At 38.0% G+C, this 27,245-nt stretch overlaps 1 protein-coding gene across 1 annotated transcript in view; it reads right to left on the reverse strand.

The window, feature by feature from the left end:
- Positions 1 to 858: 858 nt before the first annotated feature.
- Dcx (doublecortin) overlaps positions 859 to 27,245 on the reverse strand; it is a 67,027-nt gene continuing 40,640 nt past the window's right edge. Inside the window, exons 4-7 of the mRNA XM_028767484.1 lie at positions 15,962 to 16,064; positions 14,462 to 14,599; positions 8,319 to 8,413; positions 859 to 915 (exon numbers count right to left, since the gene is read on the reverse strand). Of these exons, the coding sequence (XP_028623317.1) occupies positions 859 to 915; positions 8,319 to 8,413; positions 14,462 to 14,599; positions 15,962 to 16,064 (393 nt within the window). The remainder of the gene's footprint in view (positions 916 to 8,318; positions 8,414 to 14,461; positions 14,600 to 15,961; positions 16,065 to 27,245) is intronic.

Below are 27,245 nucleotides of genomic sequence, written 5' to 3' on the forward strand. Positions count from 1 at the left end.
GTTTGTAGCGTTGGTTGTTTACAAGGCATTCAATAGAACAGAGCCAGACGGATACCATACCATTCATGTACTAGCTTGTACATTAGAAAGCCTCCTGAAGGGATCACATATGTGACATCATGTACCCCAAACTAATCAATTGTTGATTGATTCCAACTTTCCCCAGTAGAAGGGTTGACTAGGAATCCACTGTGCTTTATATAAATCCTACTGAAATTGGAGCAGTTTCTTCCCAACATTCTATCTCATCTCTTTCAGCTAGCTCTATACCATAGCCCTAAGCACATGGTGTCACATCATAAGTCGCTGGTGTTTCTCCATCTCAACAGCCAGGATGAATGCTAGACAATACACTGGGGGCTCAATTAAGAGCAAAGAGTGAGACCAAGGATCTGACTTGCCACTCTCCTGAGATCCTCCAGCATTCTGAAGATACAGAGGCAAGGGACACTTAGGTTTTTCACTTTTAGATCTGCATATGAAAACTTTCCCCACACATAAACATTTTAAGCGATGTGTATATGTAAACAGCCTTCCAGAGAAGAAAGACTAGTTTCTGAACAAATTAAGTGGGGAAAATAGAAAGGCCCCTAAGCATTCAGTAGAAAGGTCATGGACTAGCACATTTTGCAGTTCTGGAAAAGTCACTCAAAAGGATGGTTATCAATCTATCTCTTATTGGTAAATGTGAATTAGTGGCCCAGAAGAGAAGTCACAAGAAAATAAACCTTACATACTACAGAGTGTTTTGAAAAGCAACAACAACAAAAAAAAATTTTTAAGCACCAATAGCCTTGTTGGTCACTTGAGCGAAAGAATTCTGCTATAATAATAGGCTTTGATTTAGCCTATCATCTTTCACATGGAATCGCCAAGTGAATCAGAGTCATCCAATGACAGCGGCAGGTACAGGTCCTGTAAGAAGAAAAGAGGCGAAGTTAACTCTCCTTTACTTGGTACCTTGAGCTTTGAAATGGTTTTAATTGTTTGAAATAATATTTTTCTAATTTTATTTTTAAAATAATTAACACAATCACAAGGAGCTTTAAAAGTGTGTCAAGAGGTACCCCTGTATTATATTAATATACTCTTTACTCAGCTTCCTCTAAAAGGTAACATCTACCTGATAGGCGTGTTTTTGAGTGTGTGTGTGTGTGTGTGTGTGTATGTTTGTGTGTGTGTGTGTCTGTGGTGTGTGTGATATGTGTACAGGGGTAAAAGTTGGGACAAATAAAATATCTAAAAATTCCATCAGGAAAAGATATAAAATTAGTTGTCCGTGGGGAGATTTGAAACTCTCTAACATATGTTCCTGGGAATCCTAGTGGCCAGCTACATGTTGATGACTGAGTATGTATGCTCAGTTAAAAATCTGTGTCCATGGGGAGCTTTGAAACTCTCTAGCATATATTCCTGGAAATCCAAGTGACTGGCTACATAAACCTGAGATGTTCCTAATCTTTCAGTCCTAGATGATTTTCAGGCCCTGTGCAAGCAGTAAGTAAAGGGTAGGCTATAGTCATCAACTGACTAATAGAGTATCGAAATGACCCAACATTCACAGAGCCAAGCAACATCAAAGTTTTACTGAAAACACTTAAGGAACTCAAACAAATCCTTCTGAATAGTGTTCACAACTAGCACACTTGTCCTACAACAAATATTAAAGAGCAGTCTCTCAAGGGGCTATGATTATAATTCAGACCCATATTCTTAAAAAAAAAATCAGTTGGGTAAGCTTGTCAATGCATTCCAGAGCTGGATAGACTAGCTTTTGTAATTATTTTCTTTTATATTGATTGAAAATATATTTATATTTTATTGTATATATTTTGTTTACAACATGAGGTTATTGGATACATATAGATAATAAAAGTAGTTACTACAGAGAAGTAAATAGCATCTTTGGATTCACATACTTCTTTTCCTGTAGGAGAACAACTAAATCTACTTCCTTCCTAATCGTTTTATTAAATTCTGTCACTCGTAGATTAGATTTGTAGATTGGTTCGAAAAGCTTGTCTACTATGTTTATAGATCTTATCTGTTACGTTGTATCCATGATATAAACATCCCATTTCCTCCAACCCTCCAGTCCCTCTAGTAATCTCTGTTCCGTTCTCCTTCTCTAGATATTTGAATTCTTTTCTTTAAAAAAAAAATTCCATACATAAGTGAGATCATGGGATAGTTCTCTTTCTGTGTCTGGTTTATTTCAAAAGAAAACTGTATGATCTGGTAATTACAAAAATGTGTTGATGGACATTTTGTTTATAAAGACATAATTTGTATGTTTATAAGAGGCCAAAGAAGGGGAAAAGAAACAGTGCTACCCTGTAGCAAAAATGTTAGACAGAGTTTAAATAAAGTTGGTACTAATCTGGATTGCACTAAGATAGCAATGAGGTGAATGTTGAGGACCACAAAGTCTCCAATTGGCCTTTATATTATTCAAGATCTTTCTGTACTTTCTGAGAAACACCCACACAGTTCACTAACTGGCAGTATCCGTGTCTTGTGTTTTTATAAGACTGAAGAAAACAAAATGCAGTTACTGAGCTCATAGTTCATAAGATTTTTAGAACTGGAAAGACAGACAGTTAAAGATTTTGTAGTTCATATGAAAGCTCCAAAGAGTTTACCTATTGGCTTTCTATCTCATGATTATATTCATTATTCAATTTAAGGCACTGAAAATATTTCAGTTAATACAGTTGGATTACCTGTCTTAATTCTATAAATTTGCTTCATATATACTGGTGTAATGTTCTTAAGTGCTATACACATATTTATAAATATATTTTCTGGGCACATTGACCCATTCCCCATGAGAAATGTTTTTATTTTTCCATAGTAACAAATTTGCTTTAAGTTCAATCTTTTTCTAATATTTGTATAGCCATCATAACTTTAGTTGCAGATTAATTTGTATGTTAGATCTATATATTTGTTCATCTGACTTATCTGCTATTTTGTATCTTTTGATCTCTATCATCCTATTTCCCTCATAGTTTTTTCATGTGATTTTACTCTCAGTATATTTATGTCTTTCAGTCTATATTGTTTTTGCTTTAGACAGCATAATTATAGGTCATGATTTAAAAAAAAATGTATTCTGCCGAGTACACTTAATCTACTAATACTTAAAGTAATTTCTAGTAAATAGGAATTATATCAGGCATCTCACCTTTATCTGTCTTGTCTCTTTTGCTCAGTATTCAATTCTTTGTTTTGTATAAAATGCATATTGTCCAGTGTATAATTTCATTGTTTGTTTTGTTTTAAACTAATTTTATCTTGAGTTATTTTTAAATGTTGATATAATTATAATTGTTTGGTAGATATAGTGAGATTATTGGTGACTTTACCTCATAAGAAATGAGGAGAGGCCGATGGGTAGATTTGTGAGAACTCTACTTGTAATTTCTGTGACTTAGAGTAAAAATTTGGGCTATGGAAGGAATATATAGGAATAAAGCGAGGTAGGAACTGCTTCTATACCTTTATAAATTCATTTCATATTTAAAGCCTGAGGGGTGTAAGGGAAGAACAATGTTCAGGAAAAATAATTACCTCAGCATTCTCTTTTTGTTGATTGATATGTAGAAACACAGAAAGACACATATTGCTTAACAATACAAATAATTTGCACCTGCAATTCATTTGCTTAGTCCCTTGGAGACCTCCAGAACAAAATGTTTGTAACAAATACAGCTGTGCTGGCAATACTACTGCATTAGAGAAAACAAAAAGTTGGTCTTTGGTCCAAGAAGCTTATAGTCCAAATGAAACCAGGAAGAACGTTGGAGAAACCTAGCTTCTTGTTAGGATTTGATGGGTTTTTTTTTCAAACACATCCTGCACTTTCTTGGTAGTATAACGCTGCTCTTGCTGATGATTTAAAGCTTGTGCCAGCCTTTTGAAAGCTTATCCAGCCTTCAAGACCCCCGTTAAATAGCACATCTGTGAAGTCTTTGCCAGCTCCCACCTTCCTTGAGTCCCCATCAAATGTCCTTCCCACCCAGTTTTGTGCTCTTGCTTGTATTATCCAAAGCCATTTATATTATAAATTATTATTATATTATATTTATAATTGTGCCTGTGATCTCAGGGTCAGGACCCTTCTTTATTCATCAAACTGTCTTTCTGACCACTGTTAGGAGAACAAAAGAAATCTGCAAATAAAAAAAAGGTGTGTATTTAAATGATGTGAGAGATATATGCTCAGGTACTATGTTAGATATGTTTTCCTTTTATTGTCATTTTGCAGAAAATTCTTCGAGTTTAGAATTATGGGTGAAATCACTAAACTGAAATCATCATAATTAAACCAAAGAGCTTTTCTACGTTTCTATATGTTTATACATTTTTAAACAGGGTATTATCTCCAAAAGCAATCTTTAGTAAATATTTGTTAAATCTTACTGAGGCTGTCATTAATCTCTGTAACTTTTGCCCTCATCTCTAAAATGGGAAGGCTATCTAACTGTCCTTTCTCTTTCACAGGGATTTTGCAAGGATAAGCAAGAACGTGACTTGTGAAAGGTTAAAGTAATATAGAAATACAAAATGAAATGTTGTTCTCATTAACTACCTTAAGATGTACTGTGTGTCCATATTGCAGCACTGGAGTATGCGGACTTTGGCTAACCCCATTGCAGCTGCATTAAAGAGGATTCTCCATGAGCTGCCTAAAAGAAGCCAAGCTCTGATTACAGCTTAGAGGCCCAGCACAGCCATCAAAAGTTACCAAGGGGATGCTAGGACTTCAAGATTTTTTCCAATTGCAAAGGAGCAAAGTGATTGCCTTGGCCACCTGCTTCCTGTCTCCACAATGACTCAAACCTTTCAGGTCCACTTGGATAGAAGTTCAGATGAGATCTGCTCTGGCCACTGCCCAGGGTGTTTGATGGCTCAGGTAGCAAGCAGGGTAAATGGACAAATGCAAGGCTCAGACCTGAAATTTGGAAGGACTGAGCCAAAGTCACAGCCAGCTTTTAGGTTATTCCAAAAAGTTAGCTCAGTCTCCATTTCTGGCCATGTAAATGTAAAGCCATGGGATACACATCTTCATTTCTAGAATGTTCTGTCCTGAAAGATAAAATCTTAGGAATCCTTCCATATTAAAAAAAAAAAGCACTAAAAGAACACAGTCAGAAAAATACAATACTTGATCCTAGATTAGATTCTGGACCATAAAAAGAATGTCACTGAGGCAATTGATAAAATTTGAACACAAACTGTCACAGTTTTATATCTTTGTTGATTAAATTTCATGATGTCCTGCCATGGTTAAAAACCACTTTGCCATTATACACATTGGATGTTTCAGTGTAACAGGGCATTATACTTGAAACTCAAATCTCAGATGACTCAGAAAAATAGTAAAAAGTAAAACTTATATGTATTTGTATCCATATACAGATAGAAAAAGAGAGCACGGAAAACAAGTTAAGTGGGGCCAAACAGAAATAAGTGATTAACGTGTATAAAAAGAAGACAGAGTCTTTATGATTACTACAACTCCTCTGTAAGTTTTAGGTGATAAAAATATTTTTAAATGCTATGTTATATCAAAATCTGAATGTACATTTTATTTTAAAGTTTGGAAAGTATGATATAATTTATTGGTATGTGTTTCTGTCTTAAAAATTAATCTTAAGAGTTCAATATCCTGAGAACTCTGTATAGAAGAGAACAGTGTGACTCTTACAATGCTGCTGGCCATGGGCTGTGTCCACTTCTTGAGTGACGAAAATTGTTTATAGAATTGAGTGGAGAAAAAAAATAAGGTACACATGTCTACAAGCCCAACCAGGAGAAACAAATCTGACAAGGCCAAAACTCACCAAAACTCTTGGTAAATGATTTACCAAGATTTAGTTCTCAATCTAAATGAACTGTATGTACATACCCGCCGAAAGGCAGAATGATATAAGTGTGCAGACTACTTCTGGCACTTTGGGAAAGATCAATGGAAAGTAACCGCATCAACAGAGACAGAATGTTACTATCTTTGAATGTCTATATTAACAAACCTTGCTACTTAGCAAATAATCAAAAACAAGCTTTAATGTGATTTTCATTCACCTCACAACCTCTGAGTAACACAGAGCATATTCTAAAATCCAATAGCTCGAGAAGGAGAATCCAAAGGTTCTGCTCAGGATCAATACCAGAAATAAAAGGAGTCATTGGAGGAAAGAAACAGGCGTTATCAGTAACAGGGCAGGGGAAGACGAAATTAACCAGGAAACTAAAAACAACATGCTGTAAAGAAAGATAAAGACAAGACATTTGAGATAGTGATATGCTATGAAATATTTTTAAAGTAACAGTGTGTGTGTGTGTGTGTGTGTGTGTGTGTTTCCTACACCACAGCACACATATCGAGGTCAGAGGTCAACTTTCAGGTGTCACTTTTTTCTCCTTCCACCATGTGTGTTCTGGGGATTGAACTGAAGTTTTTGTGCTTAGTGTCAAATGCCTTTACCCCAAGTCGTCTCTCCAGTCCTGCTGTTAAGTATTTAACAATTGGCTTTCTGTAGGTAAAATGATAATCTTGATTTATTTGGTGATTTACAATTTGCTGATTTCCATCGTCCAAACAGTCCTGCTGTGACCAAGTTAAGGTTAATATATTACACATATAGTTTAAAAAACTAAGGTGTGTGTGTGTGTGTGTGTGTGTGTGTGTGTGTGTGTCTGTCTGTCTGTTACTAAATACATAAATACAACCTGCTCAGTCTGTGTAATGTAATGTTAGTTTATGCATGTATTCAGGGCTGACCATTTGGTATTTCATAGCCAAATGGTGTGCTCTTCCTTGGAGAAGACTCTTTCTCCTGCTCTTAGCATTCCATAGTATGTATTCCATATGTATGTATTCCATAGCCTGTAGTTCTTTATCTAAGGACACTTCCCACTTCTATAGTAAAAAATAATAATAATAACTCAAAAGCTAGTGTAAACTGACTTTAGCATAGCACTGTGGTGACCACCACAGCACTGTGGTGACCAGTATAGCACTAATGGTGACCGGCATAGCACTGGTGCATACTAGTTCTGTTGCTAATTTTGTTGCCCTAGTAAGGCATTTAGCTATCTGGATTGGTTTCAATTTCTTTATCTATTCTAAAAGTTCATAGTATTATTGAAGTAACCCAACAAAATATTTCCATCTACAAAATCTTCCTTTCTGGTCACTCTATGATGGAGTTAGACTGATGGCTAGACTTTGCAAATTTGCATTTCATGCCATGACTTTGGGGCCACTAGACAAAAATCTCCTAGTAGAACTTGCTTTTCAGTGTGATAATCAGAGGGAAAAAAACACACACTCATACTCATCTAAGGTATAAGAAATTTAAAGCAGTGAACATCCCAAATTCTCTATATAGGAGAGATTTCTGGGAAGGAGTATGCTTGGAAATTGATCCTAGGGAATTTTTTGGAGTGTTTCTTAAATCTAGAGGTTTTCTGTGTAGTAGACAAATGGAACTGCATCTCTAGCCCCTACACTGCTCTGATTCAATGCTATACTTCTTTGGGCTAGCTAAGGGATCAAAATGGTTCCCAAGGCTATTGGCAAAGTGTTTGTTTCCTTTCTGCATTTGCTGAGGAAGAATCTCCCTAGTAATGAAGAATGTGCACAGTGAAACGTGGGTCCCTTTGTTCAATGATGTCCAGCAAATCTAAAGAGAGAACCTATTGCAACTTTTAAAAATGTAATGCTTGCATTTGTATCTGCACATACGTATGTGCATCATATGTGTACAGTACCTGTGCAGACTAGAAGAAGGTATCAGATTCCCCAGAACTAGAATTAACAGGTGTTTGTAGGGTACATGGTGGAGTTGCTAGAAAGTGAACCTAGATCCTCTAGAAGGGCAATATATGCTCACCACTACCAGGCTATTTCTCCAGTCCCAACTCTGTGCAACTTTTACTGCTATATTTATATTACATGCCTTGACATAAGTTGCCCTCGACACCCTCTTTGCTATATGCTGGAAATGGTGAGGCATGTGGTTTTGGTTTGCTTTCTATTACTGTTTCAGAATGAATATTTGAGACCATTGTACTACTTAGGGGAAAATGTTAAAATGTAACTGAAGAATGTTAAAAGCAAGGGTTAGAGAAATCAATAAAACTGGCTTGTTTCCTGCTGGGATTCTTGGGACAACTTAATGGAGTCAATGAAGGAGAACCATGGCTTCAGGGTACGTTTGAAGTCCAGTGGGTGAGCACACCTGTAGCAAGACTTTTAAGAAACTCTGAGTCCAAAGAGGTTTAGTAAGGTATAAGAGACATAATACCTTGTGCTTCCGCAGACTTCCAGGGCTTGTAGGCGTAGAGATAGGAGACTGCTTCGACTTAGGTGTTGAGAGCTGACTGCTGGAAGTTCCATTTGCTGCCCCAAGGCAAGAGAAAAGGAAAGAATAAAAACCAACAGCAGGTAAACGAGCAGGTTCTCTCTTCCTAAGACACTAAGAACATTCAAACAAGGTACAAAGTCAACCAAGTCATTTGATAGATTCAAACCAAAGTGAAAAGAAACATGTTCTTCAAATGCCCTAAGAACTTCCATCCTTGGTTAATACGGTCCTGCACTGTGCAATGCATCCATAATCATCACCTTGCCCAGTGCTTCTCAGTAACAGGGTGCTATTTCTTTTCAAAATGTTTTCATACAAGTTACCGGGCTTGATCCTCACATCCCTGGGAGGCTGTTTGAGAAAGTATTATTTTACTCTAATTTTGGAGATGAGAAAGATAATATACAGAGAATGTATACACCTTACATTAAGGGGAAGAAATATGGGTACTTTAGGTTAGGACATACTCCCATTTGGAGTCAGTTGAATGAGAGTGATGTAGAGCAGACCCACTATCAATCTCTACTCTTTCTTATTCATCTCCTCTTCCTGTACTACTGTGCGCTAGATGAGACACCAGAAGGAAAGAAAAAGAAAATAGACTTATCAGAAAGAAGAATGAAATAAATTGGAGAAGCACAAAAGTAAATCTTAAAGAAGAGCTCAAGTGGAAAAAAATGGAACAGAAGAGAGAAGATAATGGAAGATCTGAAACAGAGGCAAGAAAGATAATGAGATTAGAATAAAAGACTGAGAACATACTGAAAGGCAGAGAAACAGGAATTAATTTCAGATAATTGTGAAAACCATCAAGGTCCAACCCCAGCCTGTCTCCAGTCAAGAACATGATGGAAATGAGATGATTTGCCTTTTGAACATCACTAACTACATTGCAATTTCAAGCTGTTTTCTATTCCCTTGATAATTAGCACGTTTAATATGAAAACAGAAAAGGTGTCACATGAAAATGAGATAATTAAATAGTTTTCCATGAGATGTTCTGCTTTCTTATGTTGAAACTTCTAGAAAGATATTCTGCGGTATGCTATTAAAACAGAGAGGAGTGTTTCAGAGGTGGGAGGTAGAGTGAGGGCAGAAGGAGAGAGAACACTTAAATAAAAAGATAGTCTAAGAATATTGTGGTTAGTTCTACAGATATGATTTAAACTTTGTTTCATGAATACTCCCTGAAGATATACCCCCTTTCCACCACTTATGATAATGTTTCCCTAGTTTCAAAAACATGCCCATCAATGGAACAAACAATAGCACAGAATTTGTACCTGTTGTGCTCATTGTTCTGATTATTCATGTTCAAATGAGCTGACAAATGACCACTTGGTCACTCTGTGACTGATTTCATGTGTATATTCAGTTACCTTTTGTTTATTCCTTGAGAAGCTTTCCTCCCTGCCATTCATTCATACCCATTAGGTAATAGCTAACGAACACTACCTATGAGCCAGGCAGAGATTAGATATTAGGATTTGAAAAATAAATACATAACTTCCTGGGGGATTAGGTAAAGTAAGTATGAGGATTAAGGTTTTCCTTCACAATATATTGCTAGAGCCCGAAAGACAGAATATGAAATAAGGGGACTTGGAAGTAAATAAGAAGCAACACCTGAGTATTTTGTAAACAAAATCTGTACTAGGCAAATGTCCAGAGAATGAAAGTAGGTCCTGGGATACCAGAGCCTGGGTGAGGAAAGAGATGGACAGAAGTCAGATGGTTTTGCTAATGGTTGGGAGCTTTGTCTTTGGAGACACATTCTGTGTCAAACTCTAAAGCTGCCTATAATCTACTGTGTGTTTTAAATTGGTTCATATTAATAAAGCTGTTTAAGAAAAGAAATGGAAACTAGTTAAGCAAAGAGGAGAGAAAGGGTATTCTAGGCGCTAGAATTGTTCAAGAAGACAAGAAGATGTAAAAGAATGTACAGTGTGTCTCCAAAGTACAAGTAGCTCACAGTGGCTCAATAGTAGGGTGGCAGGAGAGATTTCAAACAAATACAGCAGAAGACTAAGGATATGGCCCAGATTTTGTTGGGTCTCTTGTGTGACCCACTAAGACATTCAGAGTAAACCTTGCATAGTAGGACAGTAGCAAAATTACAGTTATGAAGCCCCAACAAAAATGATTTTATGGTAGGGGTCATCACAACATGAGGAACTATATTAAAGGGTTCTAGCATTAGGAAGGTTGAGAACCACTGTTATAGAATGAGTATCATGTTGCATTATCTTCAGAGTGAATAGAAATGACACCACTGACCAATAGCCTTCCTTTCACCTTACTAACATCTTGAGCCCTCTAGTAATGGAGAACACCTTGGGAAGGACTCTTCTCTCACTACCTTCATTTTTCCTGTTCCACCTCAGAACCACAAAATTGTCTCACTGCTCTCAGCTTTATTCACAATCCAAATCTTCTCATTTCTTCTTTTAGTATAGTTTTCCCCCCTTTGTGATGTGTGTCAAACTAATTTCAACCTCTTTGGCTACCTTGTCAATATTTTTTAAACTAGTATTATTTTGAAGAGGAAGCAGAGTTAGAGGAAGTAGAACCAAGATTTGGATGTAGGAATTTCTGATTCCAAAACCTATGTATACACTTTTCTCTTTGTTTTCAGCTTTTAGGACATAGGCCTTTCTTTTAAACAAGTGCTCCTGAGATTTCTTCCTCTGACAGTTTTCTCATAGAGACTAGGAGAAAGAGGGCAAGTGATGGTAGAGAAAAATAAAAAAAAGGAAGGACAAAGAAGAAAGTAGTGGTAGTCACCAGCACCAGATGTAGGGCTCATCGTCAAGAAGGCTTCTAGCCTATCTAATCCTGTTCAAATTAGAAAGTGGTTAGCAAGAGCTTCCTTTCAATTAAGCAAACTAATTGAGCACATACACAATGTCACAAAGCAATAGGACACTAGAGAGAGAGTGAGCATGGAATAACTACTCTCGTGCCACAAAGCTCTCTGACAACACGGTATCTGTGTTCTGTTGATTCCCTTAATCAATACTCTTCAGCTGTGAATGCAGGACAGTTGCCAAGCTCAATTACACATCGTCATGTCTCCCAGTATTTTGGGGTGGTTGTGTCCTTGCTCCTGTACTCATTTTTAGCCCTTTCCCCTTGTCAGTGGTACCTATCTACATGAAACAGGACATGTAAAACAGGATGGCTGGTAAGATTAGCAGGTAGTTGACCTACCTGGATTTACAGGGATTTAAAATATATTACAATAAACGAAAGAAGGAAGGATGCTGTTTTTCAAAGAACAATAAAAGAGCCCACTTTCAAGCATGTGTAGTCAAAGAAAGAGTGAAAAGTGTCACCAGCCAGGTAGTGCTGATGCTGAGATTCCAGGTGGTGTGTTTTCTTCTCTGGAGTATACACACGTCCCTGAAGATGATGTCTCTAAGTGGTCCCAAGAGTAGTGATTAAAGAGTTGTCTGGGTAGTGAGTTATACAAGTTGTATTATACATTCTTAATTCAAGTTCATTTGACTGAATTGGCATGAAAAAGGAAGAGTCTCTTGGTTTGTGCCTTGTTTTTAACCCATGATGACTGGGCACTAAACTGATTTTAATGTTCATCCACCTCATCTTGACCTGCTCACTCATTGTAATACCGATATTGAGACTCACTCAAAATCAAGCTTGTTGTTTTTGATAGGATGTTTATCCTGTAATAAATCAAAAGTAATCTCAGCCTACCCCCCAAAATCAAATAATTCAACCCTCCCCCACATTGTTGTTGTATGGCTATTCCTAAAACAATTTATCATGTGCAATCCCACATGATTCTCTCCTTAATCAACAGAGATTTGGAGATTTTAGAAGACTTGCCTAGTTTAAAGTATGCAACTCTTCCTCTCCATTCCTTTCTTTCCTTCCGAATTTGATCACACATTCCATTTCACAATTTCCCACTTCTCCTGCACTGTGACCCTTGTATGATTTACTATCAGTCTTACTCTTGGTATCTCCTTAATGCCTTACAGAGGGAGATCTTAACACATTATCCAGCCAGTTCTATGTTTTCCCATAGTGAGATGCTCTAGACTTTCTTTTATTCTGGTCTAAATAGTTTCCGTTTCCTTTGTACTTGCATAGAGACTTTTTATAGAAGGCTATGTAAGAGGAGCCAAGGTGGCTAAGACTTACTTCAGAACAAAGCCAAAAGACAGACCTATGGTTCTCATTCATCCATTCCAAAGTGCCCTTGGGTGCTGTATCTGAATAGCTTTGGTCAATTGTTCTTGCTAAATATAAATAAATGCTTTTGTTCTTCTTCCCAGACTCATCCATCAAGAAAGCAAGATGTTAGGACACAGAAAAACTTCTTCAGGGATTCATTTCATTGGGCTGTTTCTCAAGCCAAATTCAATCATAGATTGTGAGATACTGTAGATTTACAAGATGAAATGTGAATTTTAAATCTAGTTCCTACCGTGTCTTGGAAATGATACAGTTGTGAATTATTTAAATAAAATGGAGAAGAGTCTTCCCTGTTGGAAAACACATTTATTTACCCAACCTTGCAATTTTTGTGGGTAGAAACTAGATCTTGACTTATGCTAGGCAAGTGCCTACAACTAAAATCTATCTACAGTCAATCTTGCAATATTTTCATATAATGAGTTTCCTTAAGAAGGAGAAAATTCGTGTGGGGTCAGTTCTCATCTTCCTGTAGCTCTGCCAAGGATATCAGTTCACCTTGGAGTGACATTAGGGGAATTCATAGAATATGTTCAGAGCAGATCATTAGCAGCAAAAACACCAACACTAACTTACCTGCAGCACTGGGCTCAATTCAGCACAAGTTAATGACCAAAAAACAACCTAATATCTCTTGGCCTTCTCATGCCCCTGCCCTGGAGGTGCAGCCAGGAGAAGGACACTGAGAAGCAAGGACCATGCAAAAGAAATCTTTGCACTCAACACACTGGGAATCCTAGGCCCCACCTCATGTAAATACAAAGAATGCCTGCTGAGAGGTAAGGAAGCCTGCTTCTGGTTCTTGGATACTAAATAGTTGTGTGACAGTGGGAAGATATGAGGAACTGCACCTCAGGTTCTCAATGTTAAAAAAAAAAAAGCAACCTAGATAATTGTTTTTTTGTAACTTAATTCATAGTGCTATTGTAATGGCCTGTAGAGATGATGAAAATGTTTTTTGAAAAATCCACAGTATTTAATTCATGTGAAGAATTGTTACCTTGAATCTAATCATTCTCTGCTAAGGAAGAAAGGCATTTTTATGTTACTAAATACAGTAAGTAGTCACTAGTCACACTGAAATGTGGCTAATCAGATTTCAGATATACTCATTAAGTATAAAATATAGAGCAATTTCAAGGAAGGTAAGCCGGTCAATAATTTTGTATATTCATCACATGCTGCAATGATTGCCTTTGAGCGGATTGGTAAATAAAATCTATCTATATTATGTTCATTTTCTTTTAATTTTTAAGTGTGACCACTAAATATTTAAATTAAACAATATGTATGTGATGATGTCATATGGAACCCATTATTTTGTGCAGTTAATTATACAACTTTCAAAAATCATATACAAAGCTTGCATTATTATCATTTTAGTTCTATTAAACAGAGTTAGTATGTCAGGAAAATCAGAACAATCATGAACGGCTGCTTATGTTTAACAATGGACACTCCACTGATTGTAATTCATTCATAGACTCTTGCTGTTTTGTGTCCCTTGGCCAGAGAGCTAAAGAGATTATTACATATTTAAAAGCCAGTGTGGTGGTGCATGTGCCTGTAATATTAGCACTGGGGTGACATACACAGGATGATTCCTGACACATGCTGGGCATTCTAGCCTAATCAGAAAGCCTCAAATCTCAGTGGAAGAGCTCTGTCACAAAGCAAGGTGGAAAGGACCTGAGGGACACATGAATTTTTCTCCGTACAAGATTTTTTTTTTACGTCTCTGAAATGACATAATTAGAGATCATAGGTATACTGGTGACCATGAAAGAAATCAATTGTGTCATGTAGAGGGCATCAGCCTTCATAAATAAAGTTAACATGAACAACAGAAGAACAACACTCACCGTCTTGGTCGTTACCTGAGTCAGCTGGAGACTTGCTGCGGCGCATTGGGCCTGGGCTTTTAGCAGATGTCTTTTGAGGTGTTGGGGAAGCCTTTGGGCCAGCTGCGGCAGATGGATTCCCTTTCATGACTCTGCATTCTGGGGACAAAAGAACATAAGCAGCTTAGAAAGGAGAATCAGACTCTAAGCATGCTACCAGCATCTCAAAAACAGAATATCTACATGGGCCAATGCAACAAGTGCCTCGGGATTACAAAGTGTTCCTCATTTTTTTGTATACATGTCTGTCTGTATGTGTGTATTTACATATGTATGTGTACTGTGTATGTGCCTGGTGCACGTAGACATCAGAGGCAGTAGTAGGTCCCCTGGAATTGGATTTACGGATGGTTGTGAATCACCATGTGGATGCTAGAAACCAAACCTAAGCCTTGCAAGAGAAACAAGTGTTCTTAATTGCTGAGCCTTTTCTCCAGCTCTCTGGCCACAGTTTCTTAATTTTGCTCTGATATAAAACGTAGAACCAAGCAACATGGTAGAAGAGAAACTTCTATTTAGAGACCTCCCAGTTGACTCCTACTTAAAGGTACATTCAAAAGACAGATGGAGCATAATTTGGTCAATTGAAATTTTTAGGAAGCTGAATTGAGTGGATCTCTCATTTTTGTTTTTATTTTGGTTAATGAACTTTAGTGATCACCATCAAGAGCTGCAGTTTCGTATGGAATGGGAAATTGGATATAGCCTGAATATGTTCCCTGTTTCATGGTTATTGGCCTACAGAAAAACTGTAGAAATGGCCACTTTTTAAAAGGACTGGGCCTTGAGTTGCTTGTGGCTTGTCTATTAGTGAAACTCCCTTTGGTTCATTTTACTCCTGATTGGAAAATGTGTATTTAATATGTCTTTCCATCAGTGTTTCTTCTTAGTTCTCTTGTGTGACCTAATTCACTTATAACTTTTACATGGAACTTAAACTAATAGATGTTCAGGTCTTTCTTGAAGCAAACAATCTTTTGGAATGCTAAGGCAAAATGCAGATCGAATGAAGTAGCAAGTACAAAGATGGGAATGCAACTTGACACAAAGAATAGAATGAGGAAAATAACTTTCTAAAAAATGTGACCATTACCATATACCAAAAAGCCAGAGGAGAATGACTAGGAAAAAAGTGTAGGTACAATATATGTGTAGTTGTTACTACAGAAGTTTTCTCTTGATGGTACCGGCTAGCTTATATGATACAGAATATGATTCAAGAATTGTGGTCATAATTGGGGTAAATGGTAAGTTTCATGTAGTATGAAGGCTTCTGGGAGATCCAGCTGACATATCACTTTATGTATTATATACACAGATACAAAGGAGAAATACTAATAATATCAGCCCGTGGGGTATCATTTTTTAGTATTCTCCAGGCCACATAAACTCATGAAAATCCTAAGGGATGGAAAGGACAAGAAGAAAAGCAAAACAAATCCCAGTGGTCATCATGCTTACCATTTTCATCCAAGGAGAAATCATCTTGAGCATAGCGGAATTTTTCTGGACCACAAGCAATGAACACATCATCATCACCAAAGAAATCATGGAGACAGGTGACCTATAGAGAAAGCAGAAATACCAGATTAGTACTTTATGTCCTTACAAAGGTAACTTTATATGTTGACAAGGGACACAATTTCACATCTAAGGTATCATCACTAACTCTTAAGCATCTCTCTCTTTTTCCTCAAAAGGTCAATCACATTCATAGTATTCACTATGATCCCTAGTGAGTAAACATAAAAGTATCATTGTCTTTCCATGTTTTAGGTATGGTCATGGTGTCTCCACATAATCGAGACTAAGATTGAGATGATGCCTAAATGGATCCCTCAGAAGAAAAGTCAGCCAGTGTATGTTTCAAAGTACTCATAGCTTAGGCAAATTTTGAGTGTCAGCCACGTGAGAGAGATTGACTGCAGCTTCTGATATATAGACCTTGTAGCATACCCAAAGTTGGAAATTCTTCTCTTTATATTCATGTGGTCTAAAGGTAGATCATTTTAAATTTTCTTTGGATGTACAAAGACTGGACTCTCAGTTTTAAAAGTACTAGTACAGTAATGAGCTAGAATTTCATTCCACACTGAAAAGAGGAAATATATGTTGACCATTTTAAACCTCATCAATGGCAATGTGTACCATAAAGCCATGTTCCCAGGACCCTTGCCTTTGAGTGTGATATGCATTGCTACTTTGGTTTGCTTGTTTGTTTTACAGTGGAAACAGTTTCCCAGCTCCCTTTTGAACAGAGAAATGAGGGTCCCTGGGAAAGTATCCTGATTCCTGTAGCTGCACACTTCTCAGCTTTCCTAATTATAGCTGATAATCATTCCAGCACACCAGGCAAACCCCAAGAGGAACCATGCTCATCCAACTTCCTGGCTTGTAAGTATTCAAAGCTTCTAACTGTTCAAAGAATCTCATTCAAGCTGCCAGGAAATGGCTCTCCAAAGGCACAGACCACACAAACTAACAACAGCTTGCTATGTGCAGAAAGCAGTATGTTGCATTTTAATAAAAAGGTTTATATTAATAACATCGTCCCCTACCCAAGATCTCTTCAATCTCTTGTTTTTCCATCCAAGAGTATTAAAAGCCTTACACAGAGAGCCTGAACATTACTTCTTACTGGCTAAGCTTCCCAATCATCTATGAGATGCCAGGGGAAGGAAGGGAGAGTTGGCGGACTGCCAGGGTCACTGAGATTAAGCTTCTTCCTAGTTATGAGCTTCATCCTCATCAAACACACCCATGTCCTTTTGCAGCCAGTGTGTCTATCTTTCATTAATTTGCTACACAATCAAATAATACCAATTAGAGCAACTATTGATTAAATGCTTACTCTGAGATAGGATTTTGACTGGCTGGAGTGCTTCCAAATCTGTCATCTCATTTCAGAATCAGAATACAGTATCGTATTCACTATTTTAGAGATGAGAAACCTAAGAGTCAGAAGTAGTCTAGGTAAAAAGCTGATACATCTAAGTAAACAAATCTATCCAATGTACCTTTGACCATCCAATAATATGGACACTTTCATAGATTGTGGAAACTGGGATAGAGAAGAAGAATACTCACAGACATATCACCAAGATCACAGTCTGATGACATGATACAAATTGAAACAGAGCATGTTTCAACGTAATTTCAAGGACAAGAGAATATAGAGGTGTCATGGAAGCTATTGAATAACAATCATATTCAAGTGACTCAGTCTTCGGCTGGCAAGGTTCGTTCAATGAATACTCTTCATGTGGTCTGGGAATCAGTTCCAATAAAAGAGGTCAGTTAAATGCTTTGAGCCCTACTCTAGATCTCCTGCCAATGTCTTTGGCTACTGGATCAATACAATCTGGAGATTTAATGTTTATATACCAAATAGGTCTGCATTGTTTTCTTGATTGAGACTACCTTCATGACTTTTTGTTCATGAGTGAGGAATGTCTCAGTCTTGAACTTCCCTGGCTATCTCCAAGAATTAGAATTTTCTTTCAAGACCTGATTGTGCTTTCAGAGACACTTACTTAGTCCACGTCACCAGACAAGAGACCAAGCCCATCCCTCCCTCTGAATTTCCTTGTTGATCCTGATTAAGAGTTTATGGCCTAATAAGAATTTAGCCTCGGTTGTTTCTGGTTAGACTGAATAAGAAGAAGAGAGGAAGGAGAAAAATTAAAAGAACTTTAATGGATATAAAATGAAAAGTAGAAAGAAGAATCAGCTACAGATGGGAACAAATATGAACATTCAGAGACTTTGAAAAATAAGTAAAGCACAAACATAAGAATAAGAAATGCTAAGTGTCTATAAATTCAAACATTGATTTTCACAGAGCTGTCTTAGTTGTTAAAAATATAATATTGAATAGATAATTTTTCATCCCAGCTACATGCGTAGTATCTTACTCTGGGATAACAAAGTAGGACCGACTTCTAGAGTACTTGCTGTTACAACAATCCCATTCTCTCCGAAGCTCAAGTCTCTCCTGTCCTCTCAGGCTTAACACAAAGCTTTAGGCTGGCCCTCCCTTTGGGGATCTTATAAGAAAGGCAATGTTTCCTCTGTTTTTGACAAACTCACAATGGTGTTCTGGCTTCAGACACACTCATGTTGCAATCCAGCTGTTCAGCATCATGTTTCTTGTGTGATCCTGCTCCCTGTTTTACTGCCTTCAAATTATAGACAAACACATCTTGTGTTTGTGTGGATACTCAGGTTTTCAAAAATACTTTTGATGTTGAGACACAGCAGCCCCCAACTTTGTTATATGATGAGAAAATAGAACATTTTCCATCTTTAAAAAAAAATGAGCATCTCAAGGCACAAAGAATCAAAGCTTCCCAAGGATACACAGCTGGCTCATGAAAAAGTTGGGACTAGTACTTGGGCATCCTACTTCAATTCAGAACAAAATAATTCAATTGCTTGGGCGAACATGACTCCCTAAAACTCTAGACAGGAGACTCTAGTCTCATTTCATGTCCAATACTCTTTAGACTGTCATGTTGGAAACCAAAGTTTCATTGTTAACTATATTTTTAATCCATGGACAGGAAAAACCTTGCCCAGTAGAAAACACTGAGTATATGGTGAAAGAGAGGGACAAGGAGAAGGAAGAATTTTTAAAAAAGAAAGAAGGAAAGTATAAAAGAAAGAATAATAATGGAGTATAAGAAACAAATCTCAAATGAAATAATTGATACCTGCTTTTTAAATTTTTTTCTAGTGACACTGTGACACCAAGTCTCCCTTGGCTCACACTTTAAATGCATCACTGTTATTTTCTAATTAGCTCTCTGAGGCCATCATTTTTAGAAGAAAGTGACAAAAAGCATGGTAACAGAATACTCATTGTGACATCACAGTATCCTAGAACAATAAAGGTCTTGCTGACATCAGCTCAAGTCTCAGCTCTACCAAGGAGAGAATACATAAGGGTGACGACTACCTTTATAATTAATCAACCACAGCACAAAATCAATAAAATTAATTCGAATTAACATTGAACCATTACCTCACTGTTCTTGGTTTTAAATAAAAAAGCAATGTAGGGAGAGGGAGGGTAGCATGGTTGTACATTAGTGTGAACAATATATTATTTGAATGGTCCAGTGTCTTAAATGTCGAAAGACAAGTGGAGAAATGGAGGTAACAAATCACTCTGTGGAAGCAGTTTGAGTTTATTAGCTGTAAATGGAAAATTCTCTGTGTGACTTGATTTAGGGTTGATTAGATTCTCTATCCATATATTACAGACAATGGCTATTCTTGCACGTACCTGCTGTTACTCTATTCTATAATTCACTTACCTAATTCTTCAGAAAGAAATGTTCTTCAAGAAGATTTACAAATCTATGAGACTCACTTTTGGCATGTGTAATATTTTTAGTGAAAGCTCACCTCCCCCATATTGATCATTACACATCTTCTCAGGCAAAGGAAGGACGTGAGAAATACAGGGACAAACAATAAAAGGCTCCTGCCTTCACAGCAGACAATGTAATAAGCATGTGTGAACTACACAAGTAATTAGAATACAACGCAGGCTGTTGTTAGCACTGCTCTAGAGGCACAAAGAGGAAGAGGAAGAATGAAGACAAAGAAAACAACAAAAGTAAAGATCACTGTGGCCTCCCACAATCATTTATATACGTGGCATGAAAGTTAAAGTGGGTCTATCTGAGACTTGTGGGGGATGGTGATGACAAACATGTTCAGTGCACACGATAATCTGGGATAAAATGTGTTTATGAAACCGATGAATGGATATTTGTCAATAAAATATTTTATACAGAGGACTGAGGAAGACATGACAGGGAAGACAAGTCACAAGCTCAGTCTTGAAGCGCAGACAGGATACAGACTGATGGAAACAGGAGGTGGTCTAGGTAGAGGTAGCTATGGGAACAAACGGCAAGAGGCAAGAGTATGCCATTTTCTTAACAGCCTTAAAGAAACAGAGCTACCTCTTACTGGCTATAGTAATCGATTTTACCCCTCTCAAAACACTGCACAGCATCACTGCCCAAGTCCGTATGTAGACAAAACATCCAATTAATTGCCTCCTGGTAGAATTCAGGGTGAAGGTAAGGGCAAAGGGCAAAGTGTATCTATGGGGAGGACTAGACCCAGTAGCGAGGAAAAAGGAACCTCGTGGAAAAGCAGACAAACCACATTGATCTCCCAGTCTTGCCAACAATGTGCCTTTGGCCATAGTGTGGCTGGCAAGCTTTGCAAAGTGAGTTAACGAAAGATTCAGTAAACACTACCAGTGAGGCTTTCTAGAAGTTACTGCCACTTTCATTCTGGAACATTTCCTGCCTGCCAGCTCTGGACTGACTCCAGTCAGGGGCTGACCCCAACTTGGCTTCATAAACTTTGGAATGTTTCTAGGTGACCTGGATTTTCTTATCAAACTCTTTTTTCCTTGGGGTTATCTTCAAGTTTTGCTTGCGGATTTTTCATAACAACACGGGGGGGGGGGGGGGGGTGGCAGGGCAAGCAGCTCCTTAATTCTACAGTGCCTATTTTTGGGCACAGATCTTTTTATTCAATATCTGTACTCCTCTAAAGCCTTTGAGGAAATAAAAACAATGAGACTTATATCTTGACAATGCTTTGTTTTTCTTCTGTTTTTGAAACCTTTCTAGGGGGGGAGACTATTTTGGAAAAAGAAAGTGCTTAGTAAAGAAGGTTGAGAAGAAGGAAAAGATGGACATAGGGGTTGAGAGTGGCCCAAAAACATTAAATATACACATGAAAATATTGTAATATTTGCTCGATGACTATTTACTAATAAAAAGTAAATTGAAAGCTTTTTGCATTTAGTCTATGCTGTATTCTTTTCCCCACCACTAATCTTCTTCCCACCCCAGTGCAGTCAGGAATCCATCTACATCATGTTCCAGCAAGGCTGCTCTTGCCAAGGTCAACAACTACTTGCATATTGTCAAATCCAATTCCACTTTCTAACCTCATCTCAACACCCCAGCATTAATAATGCGCATCAGGTGAATAAGTCTTCCCTGAACACTTTGCTTTCTTCCACCTGGAAACTTTAACCAATTCATAATAAAGTCATTTCTGCTGTGTTTCTGAGAGTTCTAGTACCTGAAGTCTAAACACAATGTTTCTCTTAATTCTCCCTTATGGTGATTCATTTATTTGTGTGTGTGTGTACTGTATTTTATTGTGAGTTTATTTCTGAGTGATTTAAGTCATTTGGAATCTTGAGGAGGTCTAGTTTGAAGAAAGTTGTAAGAGACAAAGATTGGAATTTTTTTTTTTTTTTTTTTTTTTAGAAAAAACCCCATCAACTTCTGGATTGGTTTTGCAATCATTTGCTTAGAAACAATGCAATCTCAGTGAACACCTTACACCTTCCATGGATTATTTTCTTTTCTCTTTCAACTACATCCCGAGAACACTGGCCATGTCTTTTACTTCCCTTGCTTTGTTTCATGGTGGTAGTTGGTTTTAGTTTGTGCCTCATCCCATGGCCTTAGAAAACAATCTTGAGAACCTGACAGTGGAGTTGATACCCATTTCCCACTATTTATACCATTCTCTGGCAATTCTCAACCTTTCTGTGGTAGCTTTACTTATTCCTATGGTAAGTAATACTGAACTAACTCACTCTGATCCTCCAACACTAAAGCATAACTAGGTCCCACTCTTTAACTTGATGACTAGTCCTCAGAAAACCTTTTCACGGTTACTTGAGTAGTAAAATACTGTAAGAAACTTTCAGAATACATTGTTTAAAGTCAATTGATTTTTCCACTGGTATTCTTAGCCAAATAGCCAGCAGTGATGACCCTGTTTACTCCAATCTTGAATGTCCTCAAGACTGAAATCTAGAAAGTCAGAACTCAAACTGAGGTATTGACACTCAAATTTATCCTTTGTTCACTCTTTAAAGTCATTGTCTTGGTGTGGTGAAAGGCCACAGTTGGTCTAAGTAGCTTTTGCTAATTTGCATTTGTTAAGCAGTTGCACTGTTCATTACCCCATTTGGTTCATTAGCCCTGCCCCTTTTAATACATAAAACAAAAATGGGGCCCATCAAGGTTAAGTGATCTTTACAGGTCATATTTCTCGTTAATGGTACAGCTCATACCAGAACTTGATATAACTTATTCCACTTTGACACAGAGTGCTTAAGTCATGCAGCAAAGACCCCTGTTATATTAGACAGGGAAACCCTGGGTAGGGAAAGACAGGAGGAGAGTCGGGATAGCACTGGTTTAAGAAAGAGGAAGCACAAACAGGAGACAGATAGAAACAAGACATTCTACTATATTTTACCAGGAGCTGGTTTATGATTTAATAACCTGATTTTAGGTAATGCCAGCCCCTTGGAAACCTGGTAACCCCTCAGTACTAAGGGGTGTTGTTTTCCTTAGTTTTCTTTCACCATTTCCCCCAACAGTCTATATCAGCTCCCACTAGAAACCTCTCAGGCAGGAGAACAGCTGCAGAGGTGCTGGAGTTAGGCTGTTGAGTCCATGCCCAGGACTGACACCTGCCCTTCCATGGGGCCCTGGGGACAAGTTGGCTCAGAGAAACAGGGACAAGACAGAACTCCATTCATCAGAGAGAACTGGGGTGGAAAAACCCTGCCTGATCCCTTGGCACCATTAAATTCTAAGATTGGCCTTGGGCCCACACAATTTCAGGTTCTGTTTAGTAAGGTGAATTTAAAAATGAAGGGGTGCATTTGTAAGGCTGATTGCAATAATCTATTGCATATAAAAGTTATCTGTTGCCTCCTGTGATGAAAGCATAGTAAAGGCAAAGTTGCAGAATCTAATAGAGAAAAAAAACTATATTAAAACAAGAAAGCTACATTGAAAGTTACTATTTGCCGCTGGCTCACTGCTTTCTCTCTGGGCTTAACTTCCTCTATTGTAAAGTAACGATGCTGATCTGTCGAGGTTTATGTTTTTTTTGTGTCATGAATCCTTTGGAGAATCTGACAAAAGCTATGGCTTCTCCCAAAGGGGGAAAAAATGTGCTAGCTAGTTAAGTTTCAATATAACTTGGAATGTGGTGGGGGAAGGGGTTGTAAAGAATGTCCCTGAAACCCATCTAGAGATTCTGAGAGTCTCTGGACTCGTTGATTTCCGAGGACTCTTCTAGTTCTGACAGTATGAAACATTCCAGGTTGGACACAGTTAATGAGCAGATACACTCTAGCCAGAATGCTGGCAGCTGTTGTGGAATCACAGAGGCTTAACTGTACCCCCCTTCTCAGGCTTCCTGAGACTCCATTCCAAGGGAAGCAAAAGGATATAAGCTCATTCTCTGCAAACTAAGTCCAAGGGAAGCAAAGGAGTGCAAACTGATTTACAGCAACGAGAGTCCTGAGTGTGCCTCAGGCCATTGCCTCCCAGGTTGCTGAAGTTTAACAAGGATACTAACTTTGCAGGAATGAGTAGACATGAGAGTCAGGGCCTCTAAACATTTCTCGTGTCTGAGATGGGGTAGCACAAAAAAGCATAACTGTTCGACTGGTAAAGGGTCTAGAAGGCTATCATTAATGTGCTGAGATTTTTCTTAGGAACTTGTCAGTGTGTCTAGAGAACATAACAATGGCCATAAACATGCTACAGTTTCTTACATATTCTCTTCTCCTTTGCAACCTTGTATTTTATTCTTCCTGCCCTAAAATGTCAAGGGAGAAACAAATCAAGAAGTTTTATAGGACTTTCAGTCAAGGTTTCTGTGAAAAAAAAAAAAAACAGAGAGTGGATACCCTAAGTAGAGTTTAGCAAAGAGGACAGATTGCAGAAGAGGAGAAAGACGATACAGAAATCAGAGGAAATGCTGTGGTATCACAGAGACATCAACAGTGAGCTCCATTACCGCTCTTAGACCTAAAGAAAAAGGAGCAGCTGCCAGAACTCATAGAGGGGGAGGGAATGTCAGTTGTATGAAGAGGACTCACTGTCAGGAGTCGTGACCTTTAGTAGAGATAGCAAGAGATCTCTCAGGCAGGGTGCCAGGGAATTGATAGCCTAATTTCACTGAGTTTTCTCCTCCTGGCTTATGCTCAGCTGGCCAAGCACCACTGTAATCAAAAAGGGAGCCTCCTCATTAGGTTGAGCTTACAAGGTCATGTAGCAGTGAAGAATATGGCAGAGCAGAGAGTGTGCCTGGAGGGGAAGTCTTGGAGCATGTGTGTACTATTGTAGAAAGGAGGAAAGAATTGTTGTGCCCTGAAACAGAGAAGCACTGTGAATGGCACTTAAACAATATTAATATTGTCTTACATATGCTATTCTCACCTCTTCTATAATCCACATTATGATAATTCCTTCCTTGCTTGTTTTCAACCATGGTTCATGTAGTCACTAAACTGCACTGGCCAAGGTTTCTCTCCTACTTCATCCCTGGCTTTTGGATCTGTCATTTCATCCATTATTAACTTCTAGTATAAAGGATATGGTTGAATGACAGCGGAGAAACGGAAGGTAAACAACAAGAACATACAGTGTATTCATATCCTTTAGAATGAAGTTACCAAAAAGCAAAAAGGTTGTTCACAGTTGTCTTTGATTTAGATGTAAACCGTATGGCCTTCAAAACTGCAGACTAGGAGCAGAAACGCACTAGCATTTGCACTTGCGTGGCATATGAGGAAATCCTGGCAATCCCATTAACTGTAATGGAAGTGATAAGCCAAAGTGAAAGAACACTTCGGAAGAATGAGGTGTGAGGCAGCTATACTTATTATTCCACGATTGCTGCTTGGAGAATAATGTAGAAAATGGTGAACCTTAAAAGCTTCAAGACCAATCAATAATCTTTCAAAGTTTAAAGCTTCTAGAGCAGTGACATTGGGCAACATTTGGAGAGTACTGTGGTCATAATAACTTGGGGTTGTGCAGTTTGACAGTTTGTGCAAGCTGTGTGTGCCATGAAATATACCACACTTCACAGGGCATTTCCCTACAGATGTTCCTATTGTCTGTTGCTATGTACTTTTTGACCCTTGGCCTTACTTCAAACCCAGTAAAAGCTTATTTCCTAGTTCTCAACTGCTTTACTAGTTAATGACTCAGCCCTCCTCGATCTGGGTTTTGGAACCTCTTCTAGTCTAGGCATCCTTCTAGGATTCATGGTTTTACTACAAGCCTGTCTTACTCATTCCACTGAGAGACCAATAGGGTTGGTATTTATACTGAACCTGGTTCCCCCTGAATCTCTGTGAAGAAGGTGTCAGTGGAAGGAAAGAAATATGTCAGTGAACTAGTTCAAGACAGACAGACAGAGAGCAGAGGTAGGGTAATGGGGGAGTGGTTGGGCACAACATGCTGATTCCTCAAATTTCAAAAGGCTCTCATGTCAGTTGACCATAAACAGAGGCAGAAAGGTGTGCTACACAAGAGCGTCACAGTTGAAGAAAGCTAGGAGTAGATATTAAGACAATGTCTAGTACAGCTATGTTTCATGTGGTTGGTCTCATGTGCCTGGAAAGCGAAATGATGAAGGATCTTCCAACAATTCACAAAAGAATTAATAAGACAGAACTAGAACTCACTGCTGCTTCCCTAACAAACCTCTCTTTCGGAATTGTGACGCACAGGATGCTCAGTCACACACTACAGTGTGATCATGGACAAGTGACTTAAATGAGACATCTCAGATTCTTTATCTGATAAGTGATGCAAATGCACTTTGACTACCTGTGGCTTTTTAGTTTTGGTGTTCAGATTAGAACATGAAGAGGTATTTCCTATGGCTATACCTTGAAAACCGTCAATATTTTGAGCCAAGCTATTACAGTTAATTCACAAAACACATGCATGGAACCACAGGCATCAAGGGAAGCATGTGAAGTAAATCCTACTTAAGAGGAGGGAGGGAGGAGGAGGGAGTGAGGAATGGAACGAGCAAGGAAAACTCATGAGCAAAAGGCATCGACTTTATTTCTCTTTGTCCCTATGGAGCATCTGACTTTCCTACTTAGTAGTACTTTAAAAAAAACTATTATTTTATAAAATATCTACAGATAGGGATCACCCTGAATTACTAACACATTTCCAACATACTTCAGAATTAATCATATAGTAAAAAAAATATTCTCAATTTGTTCATTTATTGAATAATTTTCATGTAGCACTCATGATGCTTCATTCACTGTTAAGAAACTATTTACTCACTGCTAGGAAGCTAATAGTAACTATTAAGAAAGAATAAAAAAGAAATGGTCCCTATCTTCCAAGGATCTCTGTTTCTGGTTGTTCACATTTGACTTGCTGCTTTTACAATTAAATTTTCTTCTTGTCTACAACCTACATTTAGTCTTTCAAAAATTAAAATTTGGCCATTGTTTATGCAATCATCCAAATTGCTTGACTGTTCCAAGTTTTGACTCAAAGTAGTTGCTTTTCGAGCCTTTTAAGACTGTATACTTACGCAATTAAATTCATCCTCATCAAGAGAGGATCTAGGCAAAATGCATTGGCAATGAAAAAGGACTGGCTGCTGAGAAAGGGTCAGTTGGTTGCAGAATCCTGATAAGCTCGTTCATGCTGAAGTGTTTGGTCATTGTCCTGTCTAAACAACCTCAGACCCCTTGACAGGATGCAGACCCCCATGAAGGACCAGGACTGAACCTGATGTAATGACATCTCCTGTCATCTAACATCTGGTAAAAGATACTGAAGAGCAATGATTGTTCTTCCTTTGCATCGAAACCATCTTTAGAACTTTTTCCACTTCTCTTAGA

The sequence above is a fragment of the Grammomys surdaster genome, unplaced genomic scaffold (genome assembly GCF_004785775.1).
Source record: "Grammomys surdaster isolate TR1022 unplaced genomic scaffold, NIH_TR_1.0 173, whole genome shotgun sequence".
NCBI lineage: Eukaryota > Metazoa > Chordata > Mammalia > Rodentia > Muridae > Grammomys > Grammomys surdaster.